We start from the raw sequence: 23,817 nt of genomic DNA on the forward strand, positions 1-23,817 counted from the left end.
ACATATTTCTCTCTCTCTCTCTCTCTGTATATATATGTATTATTAACATATTATTAACATCTCTCTCTGTGTGTGTATATATATATATAATTTATATATATGATCTCTCTGTATATAGATATCTATATACATGTATGTCTATTTAGCTAATTTCTTCCTATATTCTTGCATGGTGGCCACATCATTCTCCCACCCTTTCTGAAGGTGAAACAGTTCCTGTGTCTCGTCTCCTCCTGGAGGGGCTTTTCTCCCCTGGTAATTCAGATTATTTGGATGTTTTCAAACTCCGCTCTTTGACAGAGTCATGAAACGTTATAATTTGTAGATTATCTGGATGTTTTAAAACATTATTTGCAGCTTTCCACATCCTGAGTGAAAGTGGAAAATTTATACATTTATTTATTTAAATTTTTAATTACAGTGCAGTTAACATGCAGTATTACATTAATTTCAGGTGTAAAATACAGGGATTCAGCAATTTTGTATATTACTCAGTGCTTGTCAAGACAAATATACTCTTAATCCCTTCACCTATTCATACACCATTTTAAATCCCAACCAGTGCTGTAATTTCTACTTAATGCCCCACGTATCAGTGCAATATTTATTGGGATTGTAGTTTCACCTCTTGAAAATGTAACAAAATCTCAGAATCAGCATAGATATAACTGATAAAACTGATCTCATTTCTTCCTTCCTTCCTTTCTTTTTTTTTTCCTTTCTTCCTTCCTCTCTCTCTCCCTTCTTCCCTCTTTTTTACTTTTTACTTTGCCTTCATCTTATTTATCATTCATATTCAAAATCTGACAACTCTATGTGTTTCAGTAAAAGGAATAAATTATCAAATCTAGTGGGAACCATTTTAAATATATTCCTTTCTCTCTTATTTCTGCCAATGACTTAAAGATGATTTTCCATACCCCATAAATTATACTCTGGAAGCCAAATGATGCAGTTGGCAAAGTGAAAAAAATCAGTGTATTCTTTCATTCCATGTACCAATGTGCTTAAAAGCAGGGACAAACAACCAACGTACTTTTTGGTTTTACTCAATGCTAAAAATGTCCTTTATTTATGAAATAATTTCTCTTTAAATCATTTTTCATTGTCTCTTTTAATCTTTGTTCCTGAAACTGTAAGGTTATAGGTACAGGGAGCAAAATTTTGTGTGTAGATCACTAGGCATAATAGTGAGTGGTGCCACTTCCTTTGCAACCTTTTGAATCCTGGACCTGTGAATCCTGGCTACGGGAGAAACAGCACCATGTCCTACATGCTCCTTCAGAGCATATAGAGCCTTCGTTTACAATCTCTGTTTTTAAAAAATTTACGATGACTAGAAAGACACTAATAAACTGAAACAAAATATTTTTATCATAATTTCTTCAGCTGGAGACAATGTACCGCATTCTTAATTTGTTTCGATTTAATGTTTAGTCTGAAAAATATAATTAATTAATAAACCAATTTTTTGAAATACTCTTTTCATCGCCTCTTTTACATCTTTGTTCCTTAAACTGTAGATGATGGGATTCAGCATGGGAATCACAATCGTGTAAAATATCGACACTATCATGTCATGGTCCAGAGCGTAGCTGGAACTGGGTCTCACATACATGAAGAGAACTGTACCATGAAAAACTGACACTCCAGTCAGGTGAGAGCCACACGTAGAGAAGACTTTCCGCCTCCCCTCAGCAGAACGCATCCTCAGAATGGCCAACAGAATGAAACCATAGGAGATGAGAACGATCAGGATAGTGACGATCTCAATAGCGCCCACGAAGTAGAAGAGCAGCAGCTGGTTTGCGTGGGTGTCAGAGCAAGAAATGGCAAGGAGCGGAGGGATGTCACAGAAGACATGTCTAATTTCATTGGACGCACAGAAGGAGAGCCTGAACGTGGCCACCGTGTGTACAGAAGCATGCAAAATGCCACCGACATAGGAAGCCACGATGAGTGGCACGTAGACGCTGGGCGACATGCTCGCGGAATACAGGAGAGGGTTGTAGATCGCTACGTAGCGATCATAAGCCATGGCAGCCAGGAGAAAGCATTCTGTGGTCCCAAAAGTGACAGCGAGAAACATCTGGGCTGCACATCCAAGGAATGAAATGACTTTATTCTTTGATATAAAATCTACTAGCATATTTGGGGTAATTACTGAGGAATAGCAGGCATCCAGGAATGATAATACGCTCAGAAAATAGTACATGGGATTGTGGAGCCGGGAATCCCCAATGACCAAAACAACTAAAACCAAATTTCCCATCATAGTAAAGAGGTAGATTGCTAGAAACAGGAAAAACAAGATTGTCTGCAGCTCGGGCTTATCTGTGAAGCCCTTCAGTACAAAAATGGTGACTTCAGTGACATTCTTCATGCCGATACCTCATGGAACAAGCTTGAAGATATTAATAAAATTGTAATTCATATTAATATGATAAAAGTGAGCAGTTGTGCAACTCAGGGATAGTGAACTCTGTCCTCATATTTATTTCATGGCAAGGCATAATTTCCCAGCAGCTGATCAGAAGACGGTGGGAAGATGGCCGGTCAAAGGTTCACGCCAATCACTGCAGAATTAAATGGAATATTTGAGTGTTTACTCACTGGCTCAACTTATGTCATTTCTAAAGTTGTGAGGTCAAATGGTTAATTTACCACTGAATTCTATTAGCTATTATCCTTTTAAATCACATTAAACCACAAACTGAACAGCTAAATATGTTTTTCTTATAACATACGAACACAAAATAGTCTAACAGTGAACACAACATTGGAATTCACACCAGAATTCTAAACCTTTCAGAAATTGTGTAAAATTATTTGCTACAATCTACTCACCTATAGAATTAGGGCAGGATTCATTCCCAGGTCTCCCTCAGACAGCAGGCACTTTTCACCTTTTCCATTGTTTCTTATTATGCCACTGCTTCATTCGCAACTGACTTTCCTCCCCAACACCTCCACGGACGTAGAACTTAACATGGCTTTTTATGTATTTGAATATTTTTTAAGTCATTAGGACTAGAGAAACATAACAAGATAAGGAACATTGTGAAGTGGCTTCTACAATAACTGGCTCACAAAATAAAAGAATTGTTATTTTCCTTATTGTATCAAACTATAAGCCCCCAGAGAGTTGAATGAGTCAAGTGTCTTCTGGGCTCCTATTGATAAATTTTATCTTGTTTTACTTGAACTGGTCTGTCTTCTCACATGAGGAAAATGAACACATCCATCTACTGGGAGCCTTCTTATTACTTTTACAAACAGAAATTCATTATTTTCTATTACCTTTGTTTTATGCCAGGAAGCGCTATTTTCCAATTCGTAGCCAGACTTTGCATGAATCTGGTTGGTGATAAATGCTTTCTATTCACCTATGTGACAGGCAACAAGGCTTTAGTATTGGGGATGTCATAGCATATTTAACTTTGTTGTTTGAGGTTTCACATCCTATATATTCTGCAAATTATCTGAAAATTTCTCTTCCCTACAGAACAGCAAAGGTAGGTTTACGTTCATTATGAATATGGTTCATTTAGATTGGTTATATCCACTTACTCAGCTGTTTATAAACCCCACGGGAGGTGCCCCAACAGGAATATGCCCCAATTATCTTTGGTTCAAAATAACAGCCCAAGAATTTACTCAATAATGAAAAAGTAAGAAGTCTGGAATAATCTACTACATGTTAATGTTTTATAAAATAAATACTTATTTGATTTCTGGTTTAAAATAATGCCTTAAGAAAAAATAGGTATATATTGACAATAGATAAGAAATCTTTAGATCTGAGACATACACTTATATAATAGCTCTGACACTTGGTTAGAACTAACTTCCCTAAGAAGCAATTTCCTCATTTTGGCAATAGAAGCAATTTTATTAGAATAAATCAAATGTATTACACTTTTACTCTGTTCAAATTATAAAGTGTGTGGTTTTAATGTGTACATTTAAAAGTATACATTTTGAGTCTGTTGGATTATTATTGAAGGTAGTAGGAAAAGCCCCCAAAATTCTATAGAAATGTGGAGGAGATATTAAAAGCTTAAAGCTCTGTGGGACTTGATAAATCATGTAATTTTGTAAAATGTAAATGCTAATTTAGCATTTACTCAGATTAAATAAACATATCTATTGATTGGTTGAAAACAGATATATACATACGCAATTCACACACACACACACAGAGAGAGAGAGAGAGTGAGCTAGGACCAAAATCCAGACATTTAACACTTGTAGACCTATGTCTACTGGGACACCCAGTAGAATTTTTATTTTTCTTGAATTTTTTTGGATAGTCCCTGCTCTTACCCGGGCTTAATCAGTGTCATGAAGGATCCATGAGAGACTGAAAAGGATCTCAGAAATATGCAGCACATACTCCCTTTGAAAAGGACAAGGCTTCAAGGAGAAGAAAATGCTGAGAACCATGTCAGTTGGGTAGGGCAAATACACTAGGAAGGGAAGTTTCAACAATGGAGGGTCTTCTGAAAGATGGAGGACCCAAAAAGGATTGCTAGAGGTGTGTGCAAGTCTAAAGTATAGAGTATTCTGGAGAAGGCAACATCTGCTTAGACCCAAGGAACAGCAGGCAGAAAGCACTCCTGAAAGCTTAGCTCTGGGACTTAAAGGAGCTGTACAAGAATATTTTAAGACCATCATAAAAACACGAGAGTGATCTTTTTGGACACAAAACTGGAAAACCTACCCATGTATCTCCAACTTCACATGTGCCTCCTTCTGATAGTCAAAATGCCCATCATACTGACACAATGAAGGAAAAAAGGGTTACTACTGAACTCCATATAATTATATTTAAATTGAAAAAGGATAAAAATAACCAAGTAATGTTCAAAATCAGAGCATCGAATAAGACCATAAAAGGATCAAATGAACCATATCAAATCCATCTTAAAGTAATATAAAACCAAAAAAAATTTTTTTTTAAACGACTAAGAACTCAAGAAAATCAAATGTGTCAGGAATGAGACAACAATACATCATAAGGATATGCAAATATGACACAAAGAACTCAGAATAATAAACCAGGAAGTGGAAATAAAACAAAAATTCAGGGGCGCCTGGGTGGCACAGCGGTTGAGCATCTGCCTTTGGCTCAGGGCGTGATCCCGGCGTTATGGGATCGAGCCCCACATCGGGCTCTTCCACTATGAGCCTGCTTCTTCCTCTCCCACTCCCCCTGCTTGCGTTCCCTCTCTCGCTGGCTGTCTCTATCTCTGTCAAATAAATAAATAAAATCTTTTAAAAAAAAATTCAGTAAGACTGAGTGGTCAGTAATAGTATAATTAAGGAAAGTAAAGAGAGAGATGAAGAAAAATCAATTTCAAGTAAAGAAATATAATTAAGAATATGATAGAAAATGACAGACCTAAAAGAACTAAATTATAATTTTAAAAACAATAGAAATGTGACTCATACAAACATAAAATTGACACATAAAAAATGTATAACCATCTCAGTAGTGGGTATACAAATAAAATGAGAGATAGAGTTTTTAAGTAACAAGGGTTTATGGCATTTATTAGAAAAGTTATGGCACAATATTTTGTTTCCTTTTTAATTCCATTGAAGAAAATGAGCACGGAGAAAAGTACATACGTCTTAAGTGTACACATTGATGAATTTCTTGATGAGGTGAGGGGTGGAGGGAGAGGGAGAGAGAGAATGTTAAGCAGACTCCACACCCAGTGCGGAACCAATGCAGGGCTCCATCTCACAACACTGAGATCATGACCTGAGCCAAAACCAAAAGTCGGGCACCTAACTGACTGAACCACCCAGGCATCCCAGCTTGATGAATTTTTAAATTGAACATACCCCTGTAAACAAGCCAAGGAAGTAGAACATGGCCAGAACCCAAGGAGCCTCTTATACCTTTTAGTCTATATCTCCCCTGAAAAGATAACCGCAGTATGAAGCAAAGGCTAATCTATGTAAGAGTTTGTTTGTTTGTTTGTTTGTTTTTTAAAGTTGGGGCTATTGTTTTTTTAATATAAATACAGAAAATCTACCATTTATATGTGCCAGATAACGTGAATTTAAATGGACATACACATCGGTGTAACAACAATCATGTTATGGGTGATAGAAATATTCTATATCGTAGAATTGTAGAATTCCCCTGTTAATATCTGCAAAAATGCTTTTTTAGTTTTAACTAGGACTGCATTAAATATATAGATAATTTGGGATTGCAAATTAATTAATTTTAATTAATAGATCCTTTATTTATAATTCAGTTCCCTATCAGTATCAGCTCCCTTCCTTCCTTCCTCCCTCCTTCTTTCTTTCTTTCTTTCTTTCTTTCTTTCTTTCTTTCTTTCTTTCTTTCTTTCTTTCTCTTTCTTTCTTTCTTTCTTTCTTTCTTTCTTTCTCTTTCTTTCTTTCTTTCTTTCTTTCTTTCTTTCTCTTTCTTTCTTTCTTTCTTTCTTTTTCTTTCTTTCTCTTTCTTTCTTTCTTTCTTTCTTTCTTTCTTTCTTTCTTTCTTTCTTTCTTCCTTCCTTCCTTCCTTCCTTCCTTCCTTCCTTCCTTCCTTCCTAAATTCAAATTCCATGACCAACATTCCCTATCTATTAATTTAGGTTCCCTAGGTGTTGAGCTTACACATCAATGTATTTTCAACAAATTTTTGAAGAATTTAAGTACATTACCAGGAGCTGGTTTATAGGTGAGTATATAAGTTTTCCAAGACAAGACAAGACCCTGATCAACACAGAAAGTTTGACCTTTATCTCTGCCAGATCTCTAATATCCTGTTTTATTACATAGAATGTTAAAGTTATCTGTATACTTCCCCATCTCTGCTTTCAATACTTCCTGTTTATTCATAGCCTTTCTCCTTGGTAAACTCTCAGTGAGCTTAAATATATTTCTCACGGCACTTAGAAGGATAGCACTTTAGGGGCACCTGGGTGACTCAGTCATTAAGCGTCTGCCTTCAGCTCAGGGCATGGTCCCGGCATTCTGGGATCGAGCCCCACATCAGGCTCCTCCGCTGGGAGCCTGCTTCTTCCTCTCCCGCTCCCCCTGCTTGTGTTCCCTCTCTCGCTGGCTGTCTCTCTCTCTCTGTCAAATAATTAAATAAAACCTTTAAAAAAAAAAAGGATAGCACTTTAAAAGTTAAATAAATATGGTAATCTTTATTAAAAGACAAGGAAATAGATTATTTTCTCAGGAAGAAAGAAGTGGATTTTGGAGAATTTCAGTCAGAGACCCCATGACACATAGCTATTTACTGTCAGAGCCAGGATTATATCCTGTAGCATTAGGATTCTAGCCCTATGCTTATCCTTTCTGCACTAAGAATTATTTTATACCAGAGGCCAAAGGGCATTCATGTAATCATTTTATCTTGTATTTCATTGTTCCAGAACCATTCACTTACTATGGGAAAAAAAAACAAAAAACAAACACAAACAAACATGAAATTATCTGACTTTTCTGTTCCAGAAGATAATTAGTGTATTTTCTCCTTGGGGCATCCCTGTGGACTTCAAGAAGAGCTCGAGAACCTGGTATAAAGTCCAAATGCTTAGCGTTCATAGGGTACCTTAACTGAGTGAGCAGTTCATTTCCACAGGTAAGAGGAAAGGTTTTCTTATGACTTACACAATATTTCAGAAGTCATAACTTTGAATCTTCAACTAGTTTCTATGTTTTAATATTTAAATTTGAAACAAACATTTCTAGTTAACTTAGAGTTGAGTTAAAATTGAATTAGGGAATTCCAGGGAACATAACAGGGATAAGAAAGACTACAGACATATTTAGGTCAATAGGTTTGTAAGTTAGAAATTTGGGGGCGCCTGGGTAGCACAGTCGTTAAGCGTCTGCCTTCAGCTCAGGGCGTGATCCCGGCGTTCTGGGATCGAGTCCCACATCGGGCTCCTCGGCTGGGAGCCTGCTTCTTCCTCTCCCACTCCCCCCGCTTGTGTTCCCTCTCTCGCTGGCTGTCTCTCTGTCACATAACTAAATAAAATCTTTAAAAAAAAAAAAAAAAAAAAAAAAAAAGAAATTTGATTCCATTTTCTTGATGAAAGATAATAGTTGGAATAAAGGTAGTAGAAATAAGGGATTATATTACAAATTTAGGAAAATTATTAAATAGAGAGAAAATTAACTATCAACCAACCACTGGGTACAAACCATTTTGGGATCATAATGGTTTTTTGTTTGTTTGTTTGTTTGTTTGTTTTGTTTTTTTGTTTTTTTTTTCAAATGGAAGGTAATGCATTGACTTTAAATTTGTTTTACTAGTCAGCTACTTGATCAAGAAGCCACTTCAGTTTTGTTTTCTTTTTTTAAATCATGGCCTGCTTAAACTTGATGGCTTTATAAAAGAACTCAAACACATGAGGATATTATTTTGTATTGTTTCTAGGAGATAACACTTCCAGAATTAGGGCATATCACAATGAATTTGTGACATGGTCAAGTGGACACAGTTAAAGTATGGGACAGAGAAACCTGGTCTTGGATCCTGGCTTTGCTACTAACTAACTGTATGCCCTTGGGCAGGTTATAGGTTGGGCTGTTTCTCAATTTTCTCATCTATGAAAGGATCCTAAATTATTTAGTTTGCAGGTTGCTATGCAGATTACATAAGATCATGTACGCAAAATTTCTGACCCTTAGTATTATGTGGTTAATATTATGTGGTTGCTGCTATCATAGCTTCCCTTCTCAGGTTTAGCAATGATAACATTTTTCTCATGGGTATACTCTACTTTATGTTTTCTAACTGCATTACAGTTGAAGAATTGACAATTTTAGTCTTCCAGATTGGTCTATTTTGTTAACACTGATGGTCTGTAATTTTGTCTATCGAGGTCCTATTTCTTACACTGAAATTAGCTAGATATAAACACAATCAGTTTTAATTTCCTTAAATATTAGTTGGTGAAAGCCTGTTTGAAAAGCATTTTGGAAGAAGTAAACTATATTTTTTTGTGTTTCATCCCTGCAGTTCCCTAGAGTGAAGGAGATAATTGCTCTATTGGGACATGATTTGGATTAAAGGATGCCTTCATCCACAAGCTACCTTCTTGCACTACAGATAAAATCAGATAAATTAAAAATTGTAGGAAAATTATTATGGACAAAATCATCAGGGGGATGCAAGTAAACCTACTGTCACTTTACTGACATGCCCAAAGCACAATTTTTAAGGTGCCTGATACCATAGAATATTGGGATGGTCAGAAAGGGCCACCCTATATGACAAGATGAAATTAAGTCTAACATCCCACGCTATACTCATCTGAGAATATTTTTAAATTAAATAATTTCACATTGTTTTTCTCATTTAAATGCATCACAATTTTGTGATATACATACTGTTGCTCCCATTTTGACAACTGTGCACACACAGAAAAAAGGAATCTCACACTCATTGTACAAAATCTAGGGTTAGTACTCACGTATGTAATTTTTATTATACTACCTTCAGACTTTTAAAATCCTATCTTCATGTATCTTTGAGGATTTTAAGATCTTGCAATATGAAACCAGGTGAGAGAATTTTAACAGAAACTAACTGGAAATCAACTCCCTTGTTGGCACAATTTTTAACATGGCAAATTTAGCCAACAACTTAATAACATAATTTATTTAATTTATTTATACAGGATAATGCATTCACTTGAACCCAACTTCCAAGTCCATCACTGCCTATTCCCTCACTGCCAAGGATTTCAATGTACCTTTCTAAGAAACAAACCCAAGGATACATAGGGTGTATTCTATGAACAACAACAACAACAACCTTTATAACCTCTAGATAAAAGGTGAAATGCCAGGGTCTCCATCAGATTTAGGTTTATACAGGATTCAGAAGGAAAACGTGACTGAGGTCACCACGTTTATGCTGACGGGCTTCACAGATGATATTGACCTGCAGGTCTTCCTATTTGTACTATTTCTGGCCATCTATCTTTTCACTCTGGTAGGAAATTTGGGAATGGTTATATTGGTCATTGGGGATTCCCGGCTCCACAATCCCATGTACTATTTTCTGAGCGTGTTATCATTCCTGGATGCCTGCTATTCCTCAGTTGTCACCCCAAAAATGTTAGCCAATTTCCTAGCAGAGAATAAAGCCATTTCCTACCTTGGATGTACAGCCCAGATGTTTCTCTTTGTCACTTTTGGGACCACAGAATGCTTTCTCCTGGCTGCCATGGCTTATGATCGCTACGTAGCGATCTACAACCCTCTCCTGTATTCCGCGAGCATGTCGCCCAGCGTCTACGTGCCACTCATCGTGGCTTCCTATGTCGGTGGCATTTTGCATGCTTCTGTACACACGGTGGCCACGTTCAGCCTCTCCTTCTGTGCGTCCAATGAAATTAGACATGTCTTCTGTGACATCCCTCCGCTCCTTGCCATTTCTTGCTCTGACACCCACACAAACCAGCTGCTGCTCTTCTACTTCGTGGGCGCTATTGAGATCGTCACTATCCTGATCGTTCTCATCTCCTATGCTTTCATTCTGTTGGCCGTTCTGAGGATGCGTTCTGCTGAGGGGAGGCGGAAAGTCTTCTCTACGTGTGGCTCTCACCTAACTGGAGTGTCAGTTTATCATGGAACCATCCTCTTCATGTATGTGAGACCCAGTTCCAGCTACGCTCTGGACCATGACATGATAGTGTCGATATTTTACACGATTGTGATTCCCATGCTGAATCCCATCATCTACAGTCTGAGGAACAAAGATGTAAAAGAGGCGATGAAGAAATTGTTTGGTAAAAATTGGTTATGTCAATGATGTATATACGGTTCACATTAACCACTAAATTAAGAAAAGTTAGGAACATTTATTGTCTGAATATTAAAATGGTTGTGATTGTATTAGTTTGCTCAGACTGCCATACCGAAGTGCCACAGACTGCTGGCTTAACAACAGATATTCATTTCTCACTGTTCCAGAATCTACAAGTCTGAAGGTGCAGGAGGGAGAATTTCCTCTGAGGCCTCTCTCCTTCACTTGTGGGTGGCAGTCCTTTTATTTTTTTATTTATTTTTTAGTGGCAGTCTTTTCTTTCGATTTCCACATGGTCGTTTCTCTCTGTGTCTCTGTGTTCTGAATATACGTGTGTGTGTGTGTGTGTGTGTGTGGACACTGGTATGTATTTATTAAATATAAATATATTCATATGTACACATATTTATTATATACAAGTATATTTATACTGGAAGAGTCACATATGCCTGTGATCTTTCCTTTAAAAGCTATAGTATTGCCTTTCACCCACATGTGAGTCAAACTTGATAGTCTCCCATAGTTGCAGTTCTTAATAACTTTATAATTATATCTGACTAGCTTGAAGAAATACCACCCAATTGATAGCAAAAGTCCAGCTCACATAATCCCAGTCCACTTCCCTAGAGTCTCTGGCATCTGTCTCCTGACAAACGCACTCTGCTCCATCATTAAGTCTGTGCGTTGGCGGCAGGGGGCACAGTCAATACATTTAAACTCTGGTGTCATTACCAAGCCGCTTGTGAGGGTGCATCTCTCCCCTTTTTGTTAGTTCATTGAGATGGTGGACATTAAATCCATTTTCACTTCCTCACAAAATACAGAGACCAGGCATTAGCATTTACCAAGATTATACTTAAACCCAAGTTTGACGAAAGACAGGCACACTTCAGAGAGTGACATACAGCAGCTGGCAGAAGCTAAGCTAAGCCCGAGCCCATCTTTGTGGGTTTTCCTGGAACCCTCTACAGCCTCAGCCTTGGCTCTGATTCTTTTGACCATCATCACCCTTGATGCCCTTAGAGATGCCACCACGCCTCAGTGCCCAGACCCAAGAACCACGGTATAGAAATTCACCCTGACTGTACTCATGTTCAGTCCTGCTTCCAACAGACCTCATTTTCATTGAGGGCAGGCGTCCTTCAAAGTTAATTAACTGGAAATGGTTTTGGTTTTCTATCCCTCCCTCCTTCCTTCCTTAATCTTCATTATTATTTTTTTTAAGATTTTATTTATTTATTTATTTGAGAGAGAGAGAGAGAGCGAGAGAGAGCACAAGTGGGAAGGAGAGGGAGATGCAGGTTCTCGGCTGATCAGGGAGCCCGACATGGGGCTTCACCCCAGGACCCTGGGATCATGACCTAAGTGGAAGGTGAATGCTTAACCGACTGAGCCACCCAGGTGCCCCTATCATTCCTATTATTTTTAAGTGTTAAAATCCATTTGGTTCCAATAAGATGATCTCCTTAGAACATAGAACACAACGTAAGGATATTTCCCTAAAGTGGGATTGTTAAGTTTAAATCACACCTTAACTATACAAATATAGACAATCTCTTACAACATCATATACTCCAGCACCCCCAATTTTTCTTCTTTTCTTTTCTCCTATTTGGAAGGCTCTCCCGGCTGCCATTCACATGACTCCTTTTTTAAAATGCCTTTTCTTAGTGAGGATTTCATTGATTACATTATGATAATTGCAATTTACTTTCATTGACTAACCTCATATTCTTTCTTTCTTGAATATAACAATTGCATTTGTTTCATATAATATGTAATAATATGTAATCAATTTATATTTGATTTATTGTTTGATAAAATAAAATGTCGTGTATATATGTATATATATGTGAATATTACTCAGCCATCAAGAAGTATAAAATCTTGTCATTTCTAACAACATGAATGGAGCTAGAGTGTAGTATGCTAAGTGAAATAAGTCAGTCAAAAAAAGACATAGGGGGCTCCTGGGTAGCTCAGTCGTTAAGCGTCTGCCTTTGGCTCAGGACATGATCCCGGAGTCCTGGGATCGAGTCCCACATCAGGCTCCTCTGCTGGGAGCCTGCTTCTTCCTCTCCCACTCCCCCTGCTTGTGTTCCCTCTCTCACTGGCTGTCTCTATCTCTCTGTCAAAAAAATAAATAAAATCTTAAAAAAAAATGCTCTATGATTTCACTTACATGTGGAATTTAAGAAACAAAGCAGATGAACAGAGAGGGAGGAAAGAAAAGAGAGAGAGTGGGAGGGGAGTATTTTGTATTTTCATTATCAATATTTCTGATTTTTCCCATTTTTTACTTAGTAGTAGTTGAGTAACATCTAAAAATGCCTAAATGGAATAGTTTGAGAGTTTTTGAAATCTTCGTTAGTCATCTCCAAATAGAATGCAATTTTTTAAAATTTTGTTTGTTCAGATCTTACTTCTAATTAATATATGGAAGTTTTCATAAATACTGCCCCTACACTTGTAAAGAGAGAGAACTGTCAAAGTCAAAGCTTTATACATTCTTACCTACAAAAACAATCTCATTGAAAATTTAATTTAAGCCTTTATGTCCTAATTAATGTGTTCTTAGCTGAAAATATGTAATACAGGTCTATTAAGTTTCCTAAAGTTAGCAGGCTTCTATCCATTTCTCTCTTTGCATCTGCCATATGAGAACTTTCCTGTTTAGGATATGTGTTGCTAACATTCTAGTTGCATAGATAACATTCGCTGTGGAGTGGCAGAGCCCAAGTGTAGGCCCATGTTCACTGCAATATTAATCACAATACCTAAGATATGGAAACAACGTTAAAATGTCTATTTACGGAAAGATGAATGAAGAAATTGCGGTATACACATACAACAGATTATCCAACTTTCAGAATGAAGGAAATCCTGCCATTTGTAACAACATGAATGAACCAGAACGATGTTTGTTAAGTAAATAAGTCAGATACAGAAGGACCAATAATGTATGAACTCAGTTCTGTGAGTTATCTAAAATAGAGAAACTCCTAGAATCAGGGAATATAAAGGTGGTTTCTATGGGTGGGAGGATGGGGAAATGGAGAGGTCATGGTCAAAGGATACAATGTTTCAATCACTCAAGTTAAGTAAGTGCTGGTATAGTGCCTATACTTAGCAACACTGTGTTATATGCTTAAAATCTGCCAAGAGGGTAAATCTTGTGCTCATGTTTTTACCATGAAATGAGAGCAACAAAGGGGGCCGGGAAACTTGGAGATGTGAAGATAGGTTTATGGCCTTGATAGTGGTGATGTTTTCACAGGTGTACACTTATCCTCAAGTGGTGAACATTAAACAGGTACAGCATTTTACCTGTCAGTTACACCTCAATAACGTTCTAGTATATGTATGTAATAATCACACACACATATATGTGTGTTTTAATACTAGATGAGAATTCTTAAGACATGATAATAGCTCTGATAACTGGGTTAGTATTTAAACTTCTCTGGGGCTTAGTTTCTTCATCTTGGCAATGTAAGTTATTTATATTACAACAAATCAGTATATATGATAAACTATAAAATATAAAATTACACTACATTTTTTGGAAGCTATAGCACATGGATTTAGAGTAACCCAAATTCATTCCATTCATTATAGGTCTACTCTGTTCACATTATCAAGTTCTGTGTATAAAAAGAAAAATATAAAGTTTGGACTTACTTAAATGGTTATTATTCATGAGATTAAAAAAATACAAAATGCTATAAGCATGCAGAATAGAAGACATAGACATTTAAAGCTCAGTATGACTCCAGAAGTCATACAATACTGTGATTCCTGAATACTGATCTATGGCATATTTGGACAACCTGGTAATTTATGTATATCTCTACACAGACACACACAGCCCTAGAACCTACATACAGAAGTTTAACATTGATAGACAAAGCAGGCTTCACAAAAATTTTATTTTTATTCAATTCTCCAGGTGCTCCTGATGAACAGTTGGATTGGAAACAAGAGGTCTAGTGAATAACTTCTCACTTTATAGGTGAGCTAGTGAAACCTGGGGTAGAAAAATGATAATCAGTCATGTATTCATCTGTTCAAAAATACTTCTGCTTACTAAATCGGGGAGACGCAGAAAAATGATGCTGGGGACTATAAACACCAAGGAGAGTGAACAGAAAAATGGCCCAGAGCAGGCCCAGGCCAGGAGGCCCCAGAAGATGGAAAGTTACTAACAATAAGCTAGAGATAACTAGAAGCCCTACTGGGAGCAAGAGATAACCAGCCCTTTCCGCTTCTGTAAAAAACAAGCTTCCTGCCGCAGGCTCCCTGCACTGCTGTTCCCGCCTAAAGCACCCCCCCCCCACTCCCCCAGTTTAAACCCCCTACCAGCAGCCAGCATAGCCCTTGGAACCTGACTGCCTGCAGTCCCCTATAAAAGCCCTATAACCCCATTGCCTGGGGCCCAGAATTTTGGGCACAAACTCATCTGGGTCCGCCGGTGTAAAATCAATCCGAGTTCTCCTACTTCTCTGATTGTCACTTGGTCTTTTGCCGGTCCGATTTCTATTTTTCCTCAGCATAGAAGCAAAACTGAGAAAGAAGGTAAAGTAGGACGCTGCAAGTTGGGACAGGCATACTACAGAGCTTGCGCAGCTCATCTCTGTGCTGATGTTGGAAATGAATCTGAATGAACTGATGCACCATGCCAGGAAGAATTCCTTTTAGTCACCCTCTCGTCACGATGGGCAGACAACGTATGTTACCAGACATCTCACTACATCCTCTACTATGGAAGAGAACAAAAGAAATAAATAATAGAACAGAATTGGAGACTTTCAGTTTCTAGCTCCATAGGTGAGGAGCCTGGAAGACACCACTCTGTCTTATCAACAAGTAAAACCCTGAACAAACTGCAAAAAAAAAAAAGGAAAATCAGTAACTGTTCTTGAATCCTTAAAGAGTGGGAAGCACAGGGCAAGCAGTAGCCTCCAAGATTGAAGAAACAGGCAAAGAGAGGGAATCAAATGTTACCGGGTCAGAAACTCAGGAACAGAAAACACCATGGGAACCAGCGCCTAGAGAAGAACACGGGAGCGATGACTGACCAATTGCTGAAAGTGGAGTCTGATCAACTCTGGGAGTTAAAACTTTCAGGGGGTGGGGCGCCTGGGTGGCGCAGTCCTTAAGCGTCTGCCTTCGGCTCAGGGCCTGATCCCAGCGTTCTGGGATCGAGCCCCACATCAGGCTCCTCCGCTGGGAGCCTGCTTCTTCCTCTCCCACTCCCCCTGCTTGTGTTCCCTCTCTCACTGGCTGTCTCTCTGTCAAATAAATAAATAAAAAGTCTTAAAAAAAAAAAAAAAAAAAAAACCTTTCAGGGGGTATCCAGACAGAGTCCCCCCTTCTCCAGTATTATGAGATTTACCTTCAGGAGCTCGACCAGGTTCCCACAGTAAATATTGAAGAAAACATCCCTCTGCTTCCAGCAGGAGAAGAGAGAAGGAACTATTTGCAAAGAATGCCAAAGCCTGCTCTCAGGAGAAAGGAGTTAACCAGTGCCCACCCTGCTGGCGTATTCTCAGAGCAAGTAAGGAGCGGGGAGGGAAATATCCAACTTCAGCTTACACTAGCCATCCAGACCCACCTAAGGGGGGAGAATAAGACTAAGGAACAATTGTGAATTTCAGTCTGGTGGCACAGGCTCCCTAAAGGACAGAGGCCTGATCTTGAGACTATAGAACAGGTCCCCAGCTCCCACACCCAACCACATCATCACTAAAAGTCCAATTACAGCAGTTCCTTTTACCCAGTACACCTGCCTGGCTACCCAGAACAATAATTATATTTCATACTAAAAGGCAGAATAGAGCACTTTGAAGGCACAAAGCAGAACCAGGCTTGGCAGGGATGTTGGAATTAAATATCAGTTTGGGAATTTAAAACAACTATGATTAATATGCTAAAGATTCTAAGGGTTCAAGTACACTTCCTGGAAGCACAGGGGAGCAATGTAAGTGGAGAAATGGAAATCCTAAGAACATCCAAAAAGAAATACTGGAGGGGCAAAAACACTAACTGAAATGAAGAATGCCTTTAATGGGCAGAAGAGAGAATCTCTGAATGTGAGGACATCTCAATAGAAACTTCAAAAACTGAAAAGCAAAGAGAACAAAGATTGAAAAACAAACAGATAGAATATCCAAAGATTGTGGAACAGGAAAGAAGTAACATTTGAAACAATAATAACCGAAAATTTCCTCAAATTAATTTCAGATCCAGGTCCAGAACATTCAAAGACACTAAGAAAGATAAATGCCATAAAAATTATACACTGACATATCATTTTTGAAGTACAGACAAGAATAAAACAAAATCAAACAAAAATCAAAAAACTTCAGAAAGAAGCTAGAGGAAAAAAACACTTCCCCTATAGAAGAACACATGAGAATCACACCCAACTTCTCAGAAAACATTCAATCAAGAAGGGAGTAGAGTGAAATGATAGAATAATAGGAGAAATGTACTTGATAACATATACTTCTGTGTGTGTCTTACGTGTATGCACGCTTATGTAAGCTTACATATAAGGGCAATGAATGACCAACAATAACAGAGAAAGGGGGAAGGAATTACAAAGCTAAACATGTTCTTAGCATGCAATCCAGCAATCACATTCCTTGGGGTTTATCCAAAGGAGCCGAAAACTTTGGTTCACACAGAAGCTTGCACACAGATGTTCAGAGCAGCTTTATTTGTAATTGCCAGAATTATATCTGGAAGCAACCTGATGTCTTGCAGGAGGTGAATAGATAAATAGACTGCAGTACTCCAGACAATGAATGATTACACAGTGGGGAAAAAAACCAAAACGAAACCAAAAAAAAGAGCTCTCGAGCCATGAAAAGATGAGAGGGAAACAAATGTTTTATTAAGTGGAAGAAGTCAATCTGAAATGCTCCATGCAGTAAGATTTCAACAGTATGATATTTGGAAAAGGCAAAACTCTGCAGAGACTAAAATGATCGGTGGTTGCCAGGGGTTTAGAGAGGAGAGATGAAGAGGCAGGGCACAGAGGAATTTTCGGGCACTAAAAACACTCTGTATGAGACTATAATGATGGATTCATGTTATTATACATTGTTTTCAAATTCATAGAATATTTAACACCGGGAGTGATCCCGAAGGTAAATGGCAGCCTATAGGTAGTTATGATGTGTTAGTGCATGCATGGGGACAAGAGGTATTTGGGAAATCTCTGTTCCTTCCTCTTAATTTTGCTACGAACCTATAACTTCTCTAAAAATTTAAGTCCACAAAAAATGAAAAAGAAAGAAACTAAGATAAGGAAGGAAGAAAAATATTATAAAAATTTTTCATTATAAAACACAGAAGCTCCCCCAAAACACTTCCAAAAATGAAATATACATGCAACAGCAAACAAAATAACTAAAAATGAGCAAAGGCAAAAATGAAAGAAAAAAAAATGACCCCTTTGACAAGAGCCCATCGCAAAAGATCTCTACTAATCCCACATTAAGGGTTCTTAAAGTATCAAGTCACCCCTAAGCAGCAGAATACTATTGAAATCAGCACTTTCACCAAACACAGGGTTAATATGGAAAGGGAAGTATTAAGAGGATCTATGATATTTGGAACCTAGGAATTTTGAAAACTCACATGAGAAAGAGAGGATGATCAGCAAAATTAAGCTGGTGAAATGGAAAAGTCTTTAGATGCCCCAAGTTGAAGATTTAGGACTTCCCCATCCCCACCCAGGGTCAATCGGATGTCACAAAGAGACTATAGGAGACTAAAATGATGGGTGCTCTAGGTCCCTGAGGATCTCAGAAATATGCAACATACATTCCCTTCCAAAAGAATAGGGCTTCACTCTGAGGAATAAAATCCTGAAAGTGGAAAGTCAGTGTATAGCGCAGAATCACTAGGAAGGAAAGTTTGAAATAAGAGGGGGGTTCTGGAAGATGTAGGTCTCAGAAAGTACGTTTACAGCAACATTTAATGTGTAAAGTGTAGAGTAGCGCTTTGGAAAACAGTTCTAGGTAGGAGTGCTAATGAATTAGGCTTAGCTCTGAGACTTCAATTAGTTACACATAAGACAATATTTTAAGACTATAAAAACATGCCCGAGATCCCTTGAGCACAAAACTTGAAAAGCTACCTTGACATATCTCCAAACTACATATATATGTCCTTATGAGAGTCAAAATGCCTATCATACGTAAACATGGGGGAAGGCAGATAAAAGGATTAATGTAATATTATAGTGTTGACCTTTGAACTACATGGAGAATAAGGGTGCCACCCCCTAGTCAAAAGTCTGTGTATAACTTTTGATTCCCCCTAAACTAAACTTACTAATAGCCTGCTGTTGACCAGAAGTCTTAATTGATAAGATAAACAGTTGATTAACACATATTTTGTATGTTATATGTATTATATACTGTATTCTTACAAAAAAATAAGCTATAAAAACAAAAAATGTAATTAATAAAATCAGAAAGAAAATACCTTTCAGTACTGTACTGTATTTACCAAAAGAAACCAAGTGTAAGTGGACCCACATAGTTAAACCTACGTTGTTCAAGGCTCAACTGTAGTATGAAGGGATAACTTGTGAAGTGTTCCAAAGTTACTAAAATCAGAGAATAAAGTAAGGCTGTAGAACAAGCAAACTAATATGGTAATTTAATCTCTCAGAATAATGTCAAACAAACTTTAAAATAATAAAGTTTTATTAAATCATAAATTATATTAGTAAATTACAAAGCAGAAGGCTAGATATTGGAAGGATTTGAAAACATGAGTTAGAGAACACAGAAATTAGCTAGAAATAAAAAAAAAATCAATCAAGGATGATTTAGTAAAATACAATAGCAAGTGCGTTCTATTAGCTGTTTTCATACTTTTTTTTAAAGTAATCTCCACGCCCAACAAGGGGCTTGAACTCACAACCCCGAGATCAAAAGTCATCCTCCACTGGCAGAGCCAGCCAGGTGCTCCTAGCTGATTCCATATTAAATCACATTAAAACCTCAGTGATTGGCTAAAAATATTACTTCCTGACATCCAAACATGTGATATAGTATCAGTATTTATTATATGTTTAAACTTGACTCATTCTGGTAGGTATATAGTATAGGACGACCTTGTTGTGTTCAATTGCACTTCTTTTCTTAACATCAAATGGTGTTTAACTTTTTGACAAGCTTAGTTACCATCTGTGTGTCTTCTGTGGAGAAATGTTTGTTCAAATATATTGCCCTTTTGTTGTTGTTGTTGTTGTTGTTGTTGTGTTTTGTATTGTTTCAGAGTTTTTCATATATTCTGGATATATAGTCTTTATTGGGTAACTGTTGAGCAAATATTTTGTATTAGCCTGTGGTTTATTTATTTCTTCAACAATATCTTTCCCAGAGCAGAAGATTTTAGTTGTGATGAAATACAATATATCCCTTTTTTTCTCCCATGGTTCATGTATTTTGAGATTTATCTAAAAATCTGTGACTAACCCATGGTCACACAGATGCCCAAATTTTCTCTAGAGATGTGTAGCAAAGGATTTATATTAAGGTGTAAGATTCATTTTGAGAAAAGTTTTATATATGTGCAAACAATGAGCCAATGTTTCTTTTTTTGTGTCATAAGGATATTCTACAAATTAAACGCCATTAAAAAAAATACTATCCTTCCTCCACAGATTTTTCTCAGAAATTTTGACAAATATCAATTGGACACAGTCTTCTCTGAGCACAGACCTGATGAGGGACTCCATCTCATGAACCTGAAATCATAATCTGAGTGGAAATCAAGAGTCAGAAACAATCAAGTGAGCTACCCAGGCACTCCTCCTCTTTTAAATAAATTATAGAAACAAGGTGTCAATTCCTGCAGAAATACTTGCTTAATTTTAATTGGAGTTGTATTGAATCCATACAACAATTTAGGATTGCATATAATTAATAGATCAATTTTTCACAGTTGGGCCAGCATCATCTTTTTTTTAATATATATATTCCAATTCCATAAATAGCATTTCCTGTCTAATAACTTACAATCTCTTGAGTGTGGCATCTAGGCATATATAGATTCCACAATTTTTCTAAGAGTTTCTTATGTACATAGTTTCTAGTCTATATTAGTATACAAGGCCTCGAATACAAGACCAAATCCTATACAACCTAAAATATTTGACCTTTAACTCTGCCATTTTTGTCTTACATAGAATATTACCATTTCCTGTATACTGCCCCATCTCTCCTGTCAATAATTCCTATTCCTGTATTCATGTCTTATCTTTCTTATTTAACTCTCAATGAACTTAAATCTGTTTCTCAGACTACTTGGAACTACAGTATTTTAAAATTTATTAAAAATACAGTAATTTTATTAAATGATTATAAAGTCTGCCATAAGTTGTGCTGTTATATTACTTCATTATGTCCATGTTCATAGGATTTTTTTAGATTTTTTGTTTCTTAAGTAATCTCTACACCCAGACTGGGGCTCAAACCCACAGTCCTGAGATCAAGAGTTACAGGCTCCACCAGCTGAGCCAGCCAGGCATCCCAATGTTTATAGGATTTTGACGGAAGTAAACAGGTTATATTTCCAGGAGGAAGAAACTGGATTTCAGAGAATTTAAGTCGTCAACCCAATGACATACAGCTGTTTAGTATCAGAGCCAAGACTATCTCTTATTCCATTAGCTTTCTTTTCCACTGAGGAATCATTTCAAACCAGAGGCCAAAGTGCATTTACGTAATCATTTTCATCATGTAGTTCATTATCCAGAACCACTCACTTGTTTACAATGAAAAAAAAAAACCTCATCTTCATACTTTTCTGTCCCAGAAAAGAATTAGTGCATTTTCCTCTTGGGACATCATTGTGAAGTTCAAGAACTCGAGATGGTATAAGAATCTAAATGCATTGTGTTCATAATGTACCTTACTGGACAGTTCATTTCGCAGGTGAGAGGAGAGGTTTCTTGTAACTTAGAAAATATTTTAGTAACTGGACATATGAATTTGAAACTAGAATGTATGCCTTAATATTTGGGTTTAAGAGAGAAGATTCTAGTTAATTAGTTAATTCAAAGTTATATTAACAATTGATCACTTGCGTTTCTGGGAATACAGAAGGGAAAGCAAAAAGGGCTTCCCACATGTTTTAGTCATTAGAGGTGTAATTAGAAATTTGCTTTAATGTTCTTGGTGAACGATTATGGTCAATTTAGAGATAGTAAAATTAAGGGGCTATATTTAAAGTTTAAGAAAAGTATTAAATGGAGACAAAATTATTAACCAGCTATTGTGTATATACAACTTTGAAATCAATATTTTTCTGATGGAGGGATGTAAAAAAAATTTTTAATTTATTTTATTAGTGAGTTCATCGATCTAGAAGCAAACGTAGTTTTTTTTTTATGGTCTATTCAAGCTTAATTGCTTAAAAAAAAAAAAAACACAGAATTCCAATGTGCAAGGATGCCATATTCTTGATTCTATGTGATAACATTGCCAGAATTATACCATCTCACAATGGGTTTGTAATATTGTCAAGTGGAAATAGTGTAGAGTTTGAAATCAAGAGAAATCTAGGCTTGAATCCTGAATCTCCTAGAAATGATGACCTTTGTCTAGTTATAAGTCTAGTTAGGCAATTTTCACTCTGTAAAATGACACTGAATTATTTAGTTTATCGATTGCTATGTAGACTATAATAGAAAATGTGCACAAAATTCCTACCTCCTAGGAACCAGTTAATGATACGTGGTAGCTACAATCATAGACTTCCTTCTTACTAAGCTGAGTGTTTGCAATACTGTTCCCTTGGGTGTTTGGTACTTTATATTTTTTGACCACGAGTGCTGGGAACTGATCTTAGGGTTAGGGTTAGTCTTCCAGATTGATCATGTTTTGTTACGAATTTACAATCTATATTTTTGTCTTGCTAGCCTCTATCAAAGAGGAACAGCAAGACATAAACACAACCAGTTCTGATTTTCTTGAATATCAGTTCATAGAAACGCCTGCTTGGAAAGCAGTTTGGATGCAGCAGCTACAGCTCATACTTTTTCTCTATCATGACCCCCGTTTCCTATAGCGAAGTAGGTAAATGCTCTAATGCGACGTGATTTGGAATAAAACATACCTTCATTCATAACCACTTTCTTATTCTGCAGGCAAAAGCGGAGAATCAAAGGTTACTAGAATATCATATTGACAAGCGTATCAGAAGAATTTGAGTAAACATATTATTATTTTAATGGCATGCCCCCAAGCAGAATGTAGTGACGGAAATGGATTTTAAAGTTTCTTATGGCACAGAATATTGGGGTTCACTGGGTTCAATCTCAATAGAACAGTATTTTAATATATAGTTAGTGCCATATAACAAATACATGTATAGCTTAGAGAAGTACTTTGATTTTGTTTGGGACCCATTAATTGCAAAATGCTTTTATTATTAAAAATTGCTTTTCTAGTCCCTATTCATTGTATTGGAACTATATACAATTTGGAGGCCATATTTCATGTGTATGCATTTTCACACATAATTAACACTTCAAGCTAATACAAAATATTTTAATGCATCAGATAAATAAACACTCTACAACCAAACCATTGCAGATGTAGTTGAACAAGTATGCCTGAAAATTTGGGTCAATCTTAGTTATTCTTTGGAGATCCAAGGAGAAGTAACTTTTCCAAGTTCACACTGTCACCAGGTATTAAATCTGAGATTGTAATAGGAGGTTTTCTTAATTTTTTAAAAATGTTGCCCCCTGTTTTTTAAGATTTAATTATTAATTAATTAATTAATTAGAGGGGAGAAAGGTGGAGCAGAGGGAGAGGGACAAGCAGACTCCATGGTGAGCTTGGAGCCTGACGAGGAGCTCAGGGTCTTCAGATCATGACCTGAACTTAAATAAAGAGTTGGGCACTGAACTGACTGAGCCACCCAGGCGCTCCTATAATATGAGGTTTAAGAGTCCTAATCTAATCTTAATCTTCTAGAATTGTCTTATC

The 23,817-nt window shown here is 36.9% G+C and overlaps 2 protein-coding genes across 2 annotated transcripts; one reads left to right on the plus strand and one right to left on the minus strand.

Moving 5' to 3' along the window:
• Positions 1-1,451: 1,451 nt before the first annotated feature.
• Positions 1,452-2,431, minus strand: LOC113246371 (olfactory receptor 5T2-like). The gene is given in 2 exon segments (XM_026486974.4): positions 1,452-1,474; positions 1,477-2,431. Coding segments are annotated over 2 exon segments (930 nt in total). The 5' UTR covers positions 2,384-2,431.
• Positions 2,432-9,802: 7,371 nt separating this feature from the next.
• Positions 9,803-10,801, plus strand: LOC125282581 (olfactory receptor 5T1-like). The gene has a single exon (XM_048217665.2). The coding sequence runs from the start codon at positions 9,827-9,829 to the stop codon at positions 10,799-10,801; it is 975 nt and encodes a 324-aa protein (XP_048073622.2). The 5' UTR covers positions 9,803-9,826.
• The last annotated feature ends 13,016 nt before the right edge of the window (positions 10,802-23,817 follow it).

Source organism: Ursus arctos, unplaced genomic scaffold (assembly GCF_023065955.2).
Source record: "Ursus arctos isolate Adak ecotype North America unplaced genomic scaffold, UrsArc2.0 scaffold_23, whole genome shotgun sequence".
NCBI lineage: Eukaryota > Metazoa > Chordata > Mammalia > Carnivora > Ursidae > Ursus > Ursus arctos.